We start from the raw sequence: 11644 nt of genomic DNA on the forward strand, positions 1-11644 counted from the left end.
CAGGGAAGATGAGAGTCCTTCCAGAAAGGAGCTTGGAACATAGACCAGGAATGGCAGGGACTTCCCACAGCCTGAGCAGTGGCAGAATTTACAAGTAATGTTGATGTACTCATAAGCTCCAGCTGGAAAGACTCAGGCATGGTGTTAGCAGCCAGATCTCTTTGCTCCAAGTCCCCAGGGATGTATGAGCTTAAGGAATCAGGGTACACAGAAGAAGAAAAATGACATACCACTTAGACTTAAAACTTTATTTCCTGCCAGGGAGCCCCTTATAAAGGAGCCTATGGACCAGGGGGAGGCAGGTTGCACGGGGCCCATTGTAGCAACCAAAAGCAGATCTAGGCGATTACGGTGGCACCAGCTGCTCTGACGAGTTACTCACACTTTGGACCTAAAGGGTTCTATCCCTGGCAATGAAGACTCCTGGGCTGGAAACAGGTGGGGTTCATGTTACCTGACTTACAGGGGACCCACTCTGCATGTAAGCGCCATTCAGCCCTTGCTAGCCAGGTTAGATTAGTGATGACGAGGCACACACTATGCTAGCGCAGCTCCAGCAGACACAGAAAGAGTCTAGCCAGCCCTCCCAGTCCGCTCGAGGCCAGCAGAGAAGGTTCCAAGTCTCTTGGCATGCAGCACTTCTCACAACACCATACCCTACTTTGGGACACAACCACCAGCCAGAAAACAGCTTCAAATCCAGCTCTGAACACTGCTCTGCCTAGTGGGTTCTTTGTCCTCACTGTGCTCTGGGCATGGCAAGAGTAACCCAGTGATGGTGGCAGGAGATGCTCTAAAGGAAGGAAGGCCTTTCCAGGATGGCAATGGGGATGCCACAAAGGTGAGTTCTGAGGTCCAGGGAGAGAGGACAAGGAGGCTCTTAGTGACCTCATTGCCCCAGGTACTCAACACCAACACTTCTGTCCCAAGTCCTGACCCTACTTCCAACCCAGGAGGCAACTCTGCCTGAGGGTGAGGATAAAAGAATTGGGACCAAAAGGGACGGGCGAGTGGCAGGGGCCTCCTCAGGGGACTGGTGGGCTTACACCATCTGAAAGCCATCACCGCAGATTGAAGACGAGACTGACGGTCAGGATGATGCCCAGGAGAAGGACAAAGGGCAGCCAGGTCTTCACAAAGGCTCCAACACTGACAGGGGAGAAAAGCACAGGGCCAGGTGAGCAGAGGTATGGCCCGGAAACCCTCCTTCCCCAACCCTGACAAGACTTAGGTTCCTAGGGCCTCCTGGAACTTATCCCTCAAGTTGGACAGCCATATACTAAGAGGCCATTAAAGAGGCCAATGGGCTGGGTCTCACGGCATCTACAAGCACTCCTGACCTGGAAGTTCCAGTTGAGGGTGAGATCCACTGAGATAGTAATGATGTCAGCACATATGACATGGCTACTCATTGGGTAGGAACTGATCAGGGCTTGAACTCAACCCTGGCTCTGCCTCAGGCCTGTGTTATGTTCTTTTCTGGGGGTCTCTAAAGCCTTAGGGGTTCTTGACAAGGATAATTAAGAACAAAGGGGAAGGGCTGAAGAGATGGCTCAGCCACTGGAGGCACTGACTGTTCTTCCAGAGGACTGGGGTTCAAATCCCAGCATCCACCTAGGAAGTTCACAACTGCAATTCCAAGATCTAACGTTCACATAGACATATGCAGGCAAAACACCATGCATATAAAACAAAGGTTAAAAAAAAAAAAAAAAAAAAAAAAAAAAAGAACAGAATTGGGGGCATGGGGAGCCGCTCAAGTATAAGAACTTTTTTGTTTTGAGACAGGGTTTCTCTTTCCAGGCTGTCCTGGAACTCACTCTGTAGACCAGGCTGGTCCCCAACTGAGAAATCCACCTGCCTCTACCCTCCCAAGTGCTGAGATTAAAAGTATGTACCACCACATTCAGCATGTGAGATGATTTCTAAGTCTGGGGTCTGCTGTGGGATACAGGGAATTCACCCAACCTGAGTCCTTAGTGTGGGCTGGGAAGAATGTCTTAACCCTTACTGGTCCTGAGGCTGTGGCTTCAAAAGTCTCCCTGGACTGGGAGCCCAAATGTCCAGAAGCCTGCCTCTGACAAAGCAGAGCCTATGGAAGTAGGTAACACTATCAAGAGGATCCATGCTCCTCTGAGCACCTGTAGTAGACTCATAGCTTCTCTAGAAGCCAGAAACACTGCAGTCCTTTACCAGGCCGGCTGCAGCCCAGCAGCAGCTAACTAGAACCCGGTAGTGAGCAAGTGACAAGTCAACTAGGAACCCATATGGAGCAGTACTTTGGTACAGCCACCTTGCTCTCCACCAGGAACTCAGTTCTCTAGAACCTAAGTTTCTGTTCCAACTGTCCCTAGTGTCTGAGGGACTCCAGTGACAGCCTTTCCAGGATCCTTTAGAGAGTGATCCAAGTGAGCCTGCAGGTTGAAGACCGCTCACCTGACATACTTCCCATAAATCAGGCAGAAGAAGCAGAGTGTCACCATGTTCCAGTTGGTGCTGTTGTTGTAACGCATCAGGTTCAGGGCCAAAGCCACATGTGAGTGGCAGTTGTCGCAGCAGAGATTGTGCTGGAGACACAAGAACAGCTGGGTGAGGATGGGGTGGGGTGGGTGCGCACGGATCCCCGGGCCCAGCTCCCACCTACCATGCGGTGCTTGTACTCTTCTGAGGCATCGTGCACAGCCGTGTCCCACGCGTTGGGTCCACTAGCATATACTTGTCCAGGGTCCAATTTCCAGAACCTGCAGGGAGAGGGGAGATGTTCTGGGTACTGGCTCAGCCTCTTTGCAGCTTTTATCTCTATGAATGTTCTCTGTGCAAGGCTGTGGGCAATGGGGACCAGGTCCAAGTCTAGTGCAGTATGGCTACTTCCTCCCAGTTGAAACGTTCTCTTCTGGAGGGAAGAGGAGAGCTCCTGAGACCAAGGAAGTGAAAATCCATAGGGCTCAGGAAACTCCTGAGAGTCTGAAGACCCTTTCCCAGGGTTCTGTAAGTTGTAACAACTGTAAATTTAGGGAGGGTCACAAAGCTTGTTGATCTGGGTACAATCAGTGTCCAAACTGGGGAGAATACAGTCTGTTTACATCTCCCCAGAAAGTGATACAGCAGCAGACAACAACCAGGCAAGACCAGAGTGTTGTTCTCTATTCTGTTGAAACCTTAACCCCTGGGGAACTCCCCTTGTGGGTGGAAAGGCCTAAGAGACCCCACATTCCTTTCTTTTGTTGGCACCACAAGGCATGTATCAGTATCACCTCATCTTGGCCCTCTAAGTCTCCAAAGATGTGACACTTTTGTTGATGAGCCACCCACTCAGTGGTATTTGTCACCACAACTGGAATGGCTGAGAACAGGAAACACCTGAGTCTAGGCTGATGGAAGAGGGTTAGGTCAGCACTGGAGGCTGTGGGAACAGCTTTAACAAGGTGGAAGCACAGACTGAACAGAGTGTCCCAGTAATAAGTAGTTGAGCAATCCTGGAGCGCTCGGGAGAAAACAAGATGACAGGGACAAGACTGGTAAGAGATGCAGGCCTGAATGTCACCTTGATGTACTTTGAGGGCCTCAGTTGCTTTCACACCCTCCAAACAGAAAGATGCAATGGAGCACCAAGCAGCCTCCTATTCTTTATATGGTCCACTTCCCAAGGCCAGCCTGGACTCCACAGACAGTTCCAGGACAACCAGGGCTCTACTGAGAGACCCTGTCTCAATATGTATAGAGAGATTATATTTCTTGGGGTGTTCCCAAGGGGAGGAAGTACTCCAGGCTACACAGGAAGACAGACTTGGTGCTTCCTAACTGTGTGACGTTGGCCAAGACCTGTGCCTTTCTAGAGAAGACCCGATGGGCTACAAGATGAGACCTAGACAGGGACTGACTCTAGGTGCCTGCTAGGGCACTCAGGCTGCTGGCTTCTGCTGTGCCTCACAGGGCCTGGCCCATTGCTCTGAGCAGGAGAAACCTGGCCCTGGTTAGGCACAAAGACACTCACTTACTTGGCAGGCTTCCCAAAGGCCATGTTGTCTTCCTGTTGAGAGACAAGAGCAGAAGTCAGTGGAGAAACTACATCCAGTCTGCTAACAACCTTGGGTCAGTGGCTGAAGGGCAGAGCCTCAGCGCAGCAAGGCATTGATAGGGCTCTAGCAGCTACTCTGTGGAAAGGAGGCAGTGTAAACACACGGGGGCTTCTCTGGCCCTCTTATGTCCTCAGGGCAGTCTCTGGGTTTTCATCATGGGCAGATTTCCTTCATGTGTAACATAAACCTTCTGACCTCTCAGCACCACAGTGATAGCTCACATGAGGCCTAGAGTGGAACACCTTCAATGCAGGTAAGAGGCTGCTGGACCACAGAATTTTCTTATGAGGGAATGACTCTGGGGAGTCCTAGACTCCTTATGTAATATCCCTTGCCCCCAGAAATTCAATCTCTTTATATATTGAGACAGGGTCTCTCAGTATAGCCCTGGTTGTCCTGGAACTGTCTATGGGGACCAGGTTGGCCTTCAACTCACTGAATCTGCCTCCTGAGTGCTGGGATTAAAGGTGTACCCAACACTGACCTGGAACTCACTATGTAGCCAAGGCTACCCAGCCATGAACTCTCAGCACTCCTCTTACCTCAGTTCCCAATCCTAGGATTAGAGGCACGGACCATTACACTTAGCTAGTCAATGTATTAAGTGCATAGCAATAGGCCTTGTCCTGCGAAGATGGTCCCAACAACTACTAATATAAAGAAGCCATGACATTACACCTCTTCAGCTTCAGCCACCTGAAAATAGGCAAATGCATGTGCTCATCTAGAAAGAGCCCCCTGGACTAGCGCTGGCCCATCGCTAGGAAGCAGATTTGAGAACACAGCTGGTTCATTCTAAAATCCCCACCATGGGAACCATATCAGCCTCCCCTGTCCCCCAACCATGGCTCCCACCTTCTGAAGGTCCAGAGATGTGGTTCCAGGATGGTCTGACTCCACTCTTGCCTCTAACCCCTACCCATGTCTTGGTACCCAGGGACGGGGACAGAGGGCTGAACCAGTTACTTAAGATTCCTCTGGCCATACTGCCCTCCTGGCCTGTCCTGGAGGCAAGAGAAGGAAATGGGTCAAACACTAGAGAGGGGCAGAAGGCTAGGGCCTGGGCTGAGAGTTATGTGGGCCCAGGCCAGCCTTTTATATGAGCCTATAGTCTTTTCAGGACAGGGAACTCACAAACTGGGAACTCACAGAAACAAAATAGGGTCCAGCGAAGTCCCGAATGACTCCTGTGGATGTGCAGATGCCCATGTGGCCAATGATAGGGAAAAACCACCTGCAAGAGAACACAACAGCAAAACACAGAGCTGAGATCTATCATTTAGTTAGGCAATGCTACAGAAATGCATGTGAAAAAGTGGTGAGTCACAGCAGGGAGGTCCCCAGGGCTACCACTGAGTGGACGTGAATAGCACATGCAGCACAGGGTGCAAAGCAGCTGGAGCTTTGCTGAGTAAATAAAACACCTCTCATGGAAAACATCAGCACTGTAAGCTCTTCCTCAACAGCTCTAGTCTGAGGATGTACAAAAGCATACATAGTCCCCTCAGGGCCTGCTTAGCATATACAAGGTCCTGGGCTTGAACCCCAACACTGTAAAAAGCAAAAATCTTCACTGAACTGTGCTCTTAAAAGGTGTACCATATTGGGGCTGGAGAGATGACTCAGTGGTTAAGAGCACTGACTGCTCTTCCAGAGGTTCTAAGTTCAATTCCCAGCAACCACATGGTGACTCACATCCATCTGTAATGGGATCTGATGCCCTCTTCTGGTGTGTCTGAAGACAGCTACAGTATATTCATATAAATAAAATTTTTAAAAAATCTTAAAAAAAAAAAGAAAAAAGAAAAAAGATATCTTTACTAGTGCTGGAGAGATGGCTCACTGGTTAAGAGCACTGGCTGCTCTTCTAGGAGACCTGGATTCAATCCCCAAACCCCCACAAGGCAGTTCACAACCAGCTGGCCTCTGTGGGCACCAGGCAGGTGTACTGCACAGACATATGCAAAGCAAAACACCCATACACACAAAATGAGAAAAAAAAAAATATATATATATACCTTTTTGTTATATGTAAATTATCTCAAAGTGAATTTTAAAAAGACAACAAAACCCAACTGAGCTGACAGGACTGGTATATGCCAGTAATCCCAGCATTTGCCATGTCTACATAATGAGACCCTGTCTCAAAAAACCCCAAACCCAAAACCAATGGGACTGGAGAGATGGCTTAGCCATTAAGAGCTCTTGCTGTTCTTGCAAAAGACCTGTGTTCAGTTCCCAGCACCCACATGGTAGCTCAAAGCTCCATCACTTCAATTCCACAGAATGTGACACCCTATTCTAATCTCCGTGGGCACCAGGCATGCATGTAATGCACATATATACATGCAGTAAAACACCCATCCATACAAAATAACATTCTCTCTACACACACACACACACACACACACACACGTATGTCTGACAGAAAAACAAAACCAGCACAGCTTTGCAACAGTCCTATGTAACAATGAAAAGCTCATACTACAGAGAGTCTCAAGAGTGTATGCCTGGAAGAAAGCCTTACCCAAGAGTATAAAATACAGTACTATTTTGTGTACCAGAGAAGACAAGACAAACCTATGGCTTCTGAACTGGGGCTGACAAATATTCAGCAGTGAGGGTGCCTGCCACCATGCCAGATGACCCAACTGATCCCTGGAACTCACATGGTAGAAGGGAAAACAACTCCATAAAGCTGTCCTCTGACCTTCACAAGTGCACTGTGACACACTTAGTCAAATGTTATTTTAAACTATGTGTTTGTGCATGTGCCTGCATGTTGGTACATATGGGTGCTCACAAGTATTAGACTTGTGTAAGTCCACTGGGGCTAGACTTACAGAGGCTGTCAGCGACCTGACACAGGTGTTGGGTCCTCTGTAATAGTACAGGTCTTAGGCTGCTGAACTGTTTCTCCAGCCCATAAGTTGAAAAAGAAAGAAAACCACAAAAGCTTCCTTGAACTGTATGCCTAAGATTTGTGCACCTTATAATAAGTAACCAACCCTTCAAGAAGGAAGTTTAAGGACAGGGCGGGACATGTAGGGCTGGTAAGGTAGCTCAGAAGGTAATGTGCTTGGTACACAGCACAAAGGCTGTTTGGGGGGGGGGGGGGGTTGTTAAGAAGGTAGGAGGCCAGTGTAGAGGCTACTGCTCAAGTCTCAGCCCCAGATGACAGTCCTGACTAGGAAAGCACAGGAGATTCTTTGCTGAGCTGTTCTGCCAGCCCCAGCTCAATAGCTATAGGTTTTGTCTTGTCTGTAAAAGGAAGAGATTTTCTTTTTTTCAAGATTAATCTTTACTTATGTGAATACATGTGTATCTGTGTATGCAGTGTGGGGCATGAGTGCACGTGCCTATAGAAGCCAAAAGAAGGCATCTGATCCCCGGGAATAAGAGCTCTAAGTTGTCAGCACAGGATATTGTGCTGGGAAACAAATCTAGGTCCTCTGCAGGAGGAGTGTTGGCTCTTAACCACTGAACCAGCTCTCCAGCTTGTCCCTAGACTGTAAGAGCTTTAAGAGCTGGATCCCCACCAGTGCCCCCATCACAATCGCACCTTCACGAGCCATGAGCAAGCAGTCAGAGATGGAGCCGCAGACCCATCACCCTGCTTTATTTTCTTCATCATATCCATCCACTAAAATTCATCAGCTGCCTGTTTCTCCTCACTAAATCCTTACACTCCATGAGAACAAAGACTGTGTGTGTCTCCTTTACAGCTTCTAAGATGGTGCCTGACTTGGCACGTAGCTCCAAACTCCCTATGTATCTGTCAGCAGAATGATGGACAAATGATTCGTACAGAAGAGTAGAGGGGGTATAGTTGGATAGGAGGAATAATTTCCAATATTCTATAGCATAGTAAGGTAACTATAACTAACAATTAATTGTAGATTTCAAAAGAGCCAAGATTCTGAATCTTTCCAACCCAGAGAATTGACAGCTGAGGTAATAGATAACATGGTTTGTTCTGATCTGATCCTTACAATCTGCCTGTGTATGATGTGTGTGTACATCCTTGGGTCTTAGTTTGTCTTCTGCCTTGTGACAGGATCTCATTGCTGTGTACCCCAGGCTAGCTGCCTGTGAACTTCTGGGGAGTCTCCTGTGTCTTCCATGTCATCCCAGGCACACTGAATGAACTGTCACGCCCACCTTTGCATGGGTTCTGGGGACTTGAACTCAAGTCCTCATGCTTGTGAGGCAAGCACTTTACACACCCATTTAACTGGAATATTGGAAAGTCACATTGTACCCCAAACCTACATGATATTACTCTATAAGACAATTAGGAGGGAAAAAGTAAAGTTGGCAGAGGCAGGTGAATCTCTGTGAGTTCAAAGATAGCCTGGTCTACATAGTGAGTCCCAGGGCAGCCAGGACTACATAGAGAGATCCTGTCTAAAAGGAAAAAAAAAAAGAGTACAGTCAGGTTCTGCTTGTTTCAGATGTAGCTTTGAGCAGGCTAGGTCAATTTCTTCATTTCCACCTTTCTGCAGAGTAACAAGTACTTTGCTGAGTGGCTACTACTCACAGTCTATGTAAAATGATGTGGGGTGCTCAATGAGGTGAACAGTTGCTACCTGACTGACAAAGGGTAAACGGCTAAGGATCCACTGCGAACACAGGACACCAAGAACTGTGGGAACAGCTTCTGTGACTTCTCAGAACCCAGTCCAAGCTCTTCCTGATCCAGATTCCTTTCAACCATTGGGGGACCTGGCTTTGAGCAGTGCTCTGTCCACATCACGACTGCTGATGGCCAGTGGAACTGCGACTGAAGAGACAACACTTAAATCTGTGCCTAGCAAAGCCCTAGGGAAGCAACTCTCGATGCAGCCTGTCAACTCTCCAAAGAAGCTCCGGAGCTACGCTAACTGCTGACTCTTCTGACCTAGGACAAAAGCGGCCCTCGGTAAAAGTTCAGTGAATGCATTAGTTGCTCATCCTGGAGTTTCATGCCTCCATATCTGCTTTCAGGATATAAGGACTGGATGAATGACAGTATACATGAAATGTTTAGCTATTTTTTATTTCTAGCAGCAGGTATTATTAAGAGGTGGATAGGTCTTGGACTCAGTTTCCTTCTCTGATCCCATATCTACCCCTACATTTGCACGTACTTTCAGCAACATCACATAACTACGTCATTACAAGAGTTAATTTTTCCCCCGTCCCTTCTGCTGAGGAAAAGGTGAGCACGGCCAGCAGGACTGGTTTTCACATGCTTTCTCAGTGACAGCCCATTCTCTTCACAGCTTTACTGGAGTTACTCTCTACCCTTCCCATCAACATCTGAGAACAAGTGGCAGCTACCTTGCCCTGCATACCAGACATGCAGGCTTTACCACCTGCGACTGCAGACCACAGGAGTCAGTTAGCAAACGTATTAGAGGAACATTTAATGAATTGACAAGTGCACATTGTAAGGCTTTATTTTATTTTTTGGATCCAATGTCTAACTCTGGAACCCTATATTGGACCTTTCTCTGTGGCTTAAAATGACCTTAAATGGTCAGGGACCTTGCTACCTTGATATTCTGAAGTGCCCTCACAACAGTGGTGTGAGCCATAGTGCCTGGACTCAAGACTTTGGTTCTTTTTCTTTTATCGTTTGTCTAGTTTTATTTATATAAATGTTTTGCCTGCATGGATGTATGTGCACTGTAGTTCTACTGGAACTGGAGTTACAGATGGCTGTGTGCTACCATGAGGGCTCTAGGAATTGAACACTGGTTTGTAAGAGCAACAAGTGCTCTTAACCACAAGTCACCGATTTCTGGCGTTGCCTGCTGAGAGCTGGGAATCCAGGTGTGCAGCGTCCCTATGCACAGCCCCTGTTACTTTCTGAGTGGTATGTTTCATTGGCTTGACAAGACTAGCAAGCCTCAGAAATGTTCTCACCTCCATTCCCTGAGCTCTGGGATTTCAGGCAATGCAGCACCAGATTAAGTTTTTTACATGGGTGACAGGGATCCAAACTCAGGTCATTTACACACAAAGCACCTCACCAACTGAGCCATCTACCTACACCCAAGTAGCTTTACAGAATTAAAAAATTAGGGTCACTGGATGGATGAAGTAGTATACACCTGTAGTCCCAGAGCACAGAAGTCTGAGGCAGGGGAAACGGGAGTTTAAAGTCAGGGTGGGCTACACAATAAATACCAGGCCAGCCTGGGCTACATATCAAGATCCTATCTCAAAACTAGTAAAATACAAAACCAAAAGATGAAAGTGATTTTAAGATCAGAAACATCTGAGGCTAAAATGATTCCTTCTCCATACAACTTGGCTCTTTTTGTTTATATTTTGTTTCAGATTGGATCTCTCTGGGTATGCTTGGCTGACCTGGAATTCCTACCATGTAGTTTGTTCAGGCTGCCCTCCAACTCATCTGCTTGCCTCTGCCTTCAAGTGCTAGAGCTAAAGGTGTAGATCACCATGCCTGGTGGCTTGTTTTGATAGAGAAAAAAAGTATCTATTTCCTCAGGTGAGAGGTGCTATGCCACGGCCGAAAGAAGAGTTATCCAATCAGTGAACTGGCTTCTGAATATCTTCTTCCTGGGGTAGTCAACTGACTAAGACAATGTACTCCCTCATTAGTTCAATGAGTGAAAAAACCAAAACAAAACGCAAAGGTGAATGAATGAAGATGCCTCTTCAGGCAATAGATAAGGATCTTTTCTGTACACCTGCAGCTTACGGGCGTGCTAATTACCTGATCTTCGCTGCTGATCTACACTTGTCCTTTTCCCCAATTAGACCAGGGGGAACCAGGGCCTGAAATATGCCCCACATCCAACGGGACCACGCACCACACAGGTGACGGGGGGGGGGGGGTCTAGGGATCAGGAGCCAGCCTGGCCCGGAGTAAGAATTATTGCTGCAAGTCTGGGGAAAAAAAGCTAGAATGGCACACTGGGGCCCGCCCCAACTTCGCGGCGACGCCGGAAGAGACTCACGTGAGCACCGGGATGGGTGTCCATACCACGCAGTAAGGGAAGCGGCTCCGCTCCACGTCCATGACGACACCACCGGACCCGTGGTACCGCTTCATGTCCGTCTCGGCCGCCGTCGGCGCTTCTACTTCCGCCATGCGAGGAAGGGGCGGCGGCGGCTGTAACAGGAGCGGAGAACTCCCTTCCGCTTCCGCCATCCCGCGCGCGCCCCGCTCGGGAAGGCCGGCCGCGGCTCCTCTCGCCCCTGTGTCGTCACTTCCGGGAGGTGGGGGTCCGCTTGGTTGATCTTCCCTCCGGGAATTGGAGCCTTGTCCTTCTGGGCCCGGCCAGTTTAGTCTCTTTCACACGCCTATAGCAGAGCATTTATGTTGACCTCAGTAAGCTCTCAGTCTAGTCCTAGCGACCCACAACCAACCGCTGTTCGGTATGCCGGCACGTGGTACAGACACAATTTATTGATCACTTCTTAGGGGCCAAGTTCTTGATATCCATTGTTACTACTGTCCATAAACTGATTAGACACACAAATTTAGTTGTTTTCCTCAGATTGCAAGTCAGAGACGGAGGCTCTTAGAAATGAAGTGAGCCACGATTCAA

At 48.2% G+C, this 11644-nt stretch overlaps 1 protein-coding gene across 1 annotated transcript; it reads right to left on the bottom strand.

Moving 5' to 3' along the window:
* Positions 1-233: 233 nt before the first annotated feature.
* On the bottom strand, positions 234-11285 carry TMEM222 (transmembrane protein 222). The gene is made up of 6 exons (XM_080921344.1): positions 11051-11285; positions 5229-5313; positions 3999-4030; positions 2645-2741; positions 2437-2567; positions 234-1149 (listed from the first exon to the last, which is right to left on the bottom strand). The coding sequence occupies exons 1-6, from the start codon at positions 11242-11244 to the stop codon at positions 1062-1064; spliced, it is 627 nt and encodes a 208-aa protein (XP_080777470.1). The 5' UTR covers positions 11245-11285; the 3' UTR covers positions 234-1061.
* Positions 11286-11644: the final 359 nt, after the last annotated feature.

Source organism: Micromys minutus, assembly GCF_963924665.1.
Source record: "Micromys minutus genome assembly, chromosome: 9".
In the NCBI taxonomy this organism is placed as follows: Eukaryota; Metazoa; Chordata; class Mammalia; order Rodentia; family Muridae; genus Micromys; species Micromys minutus.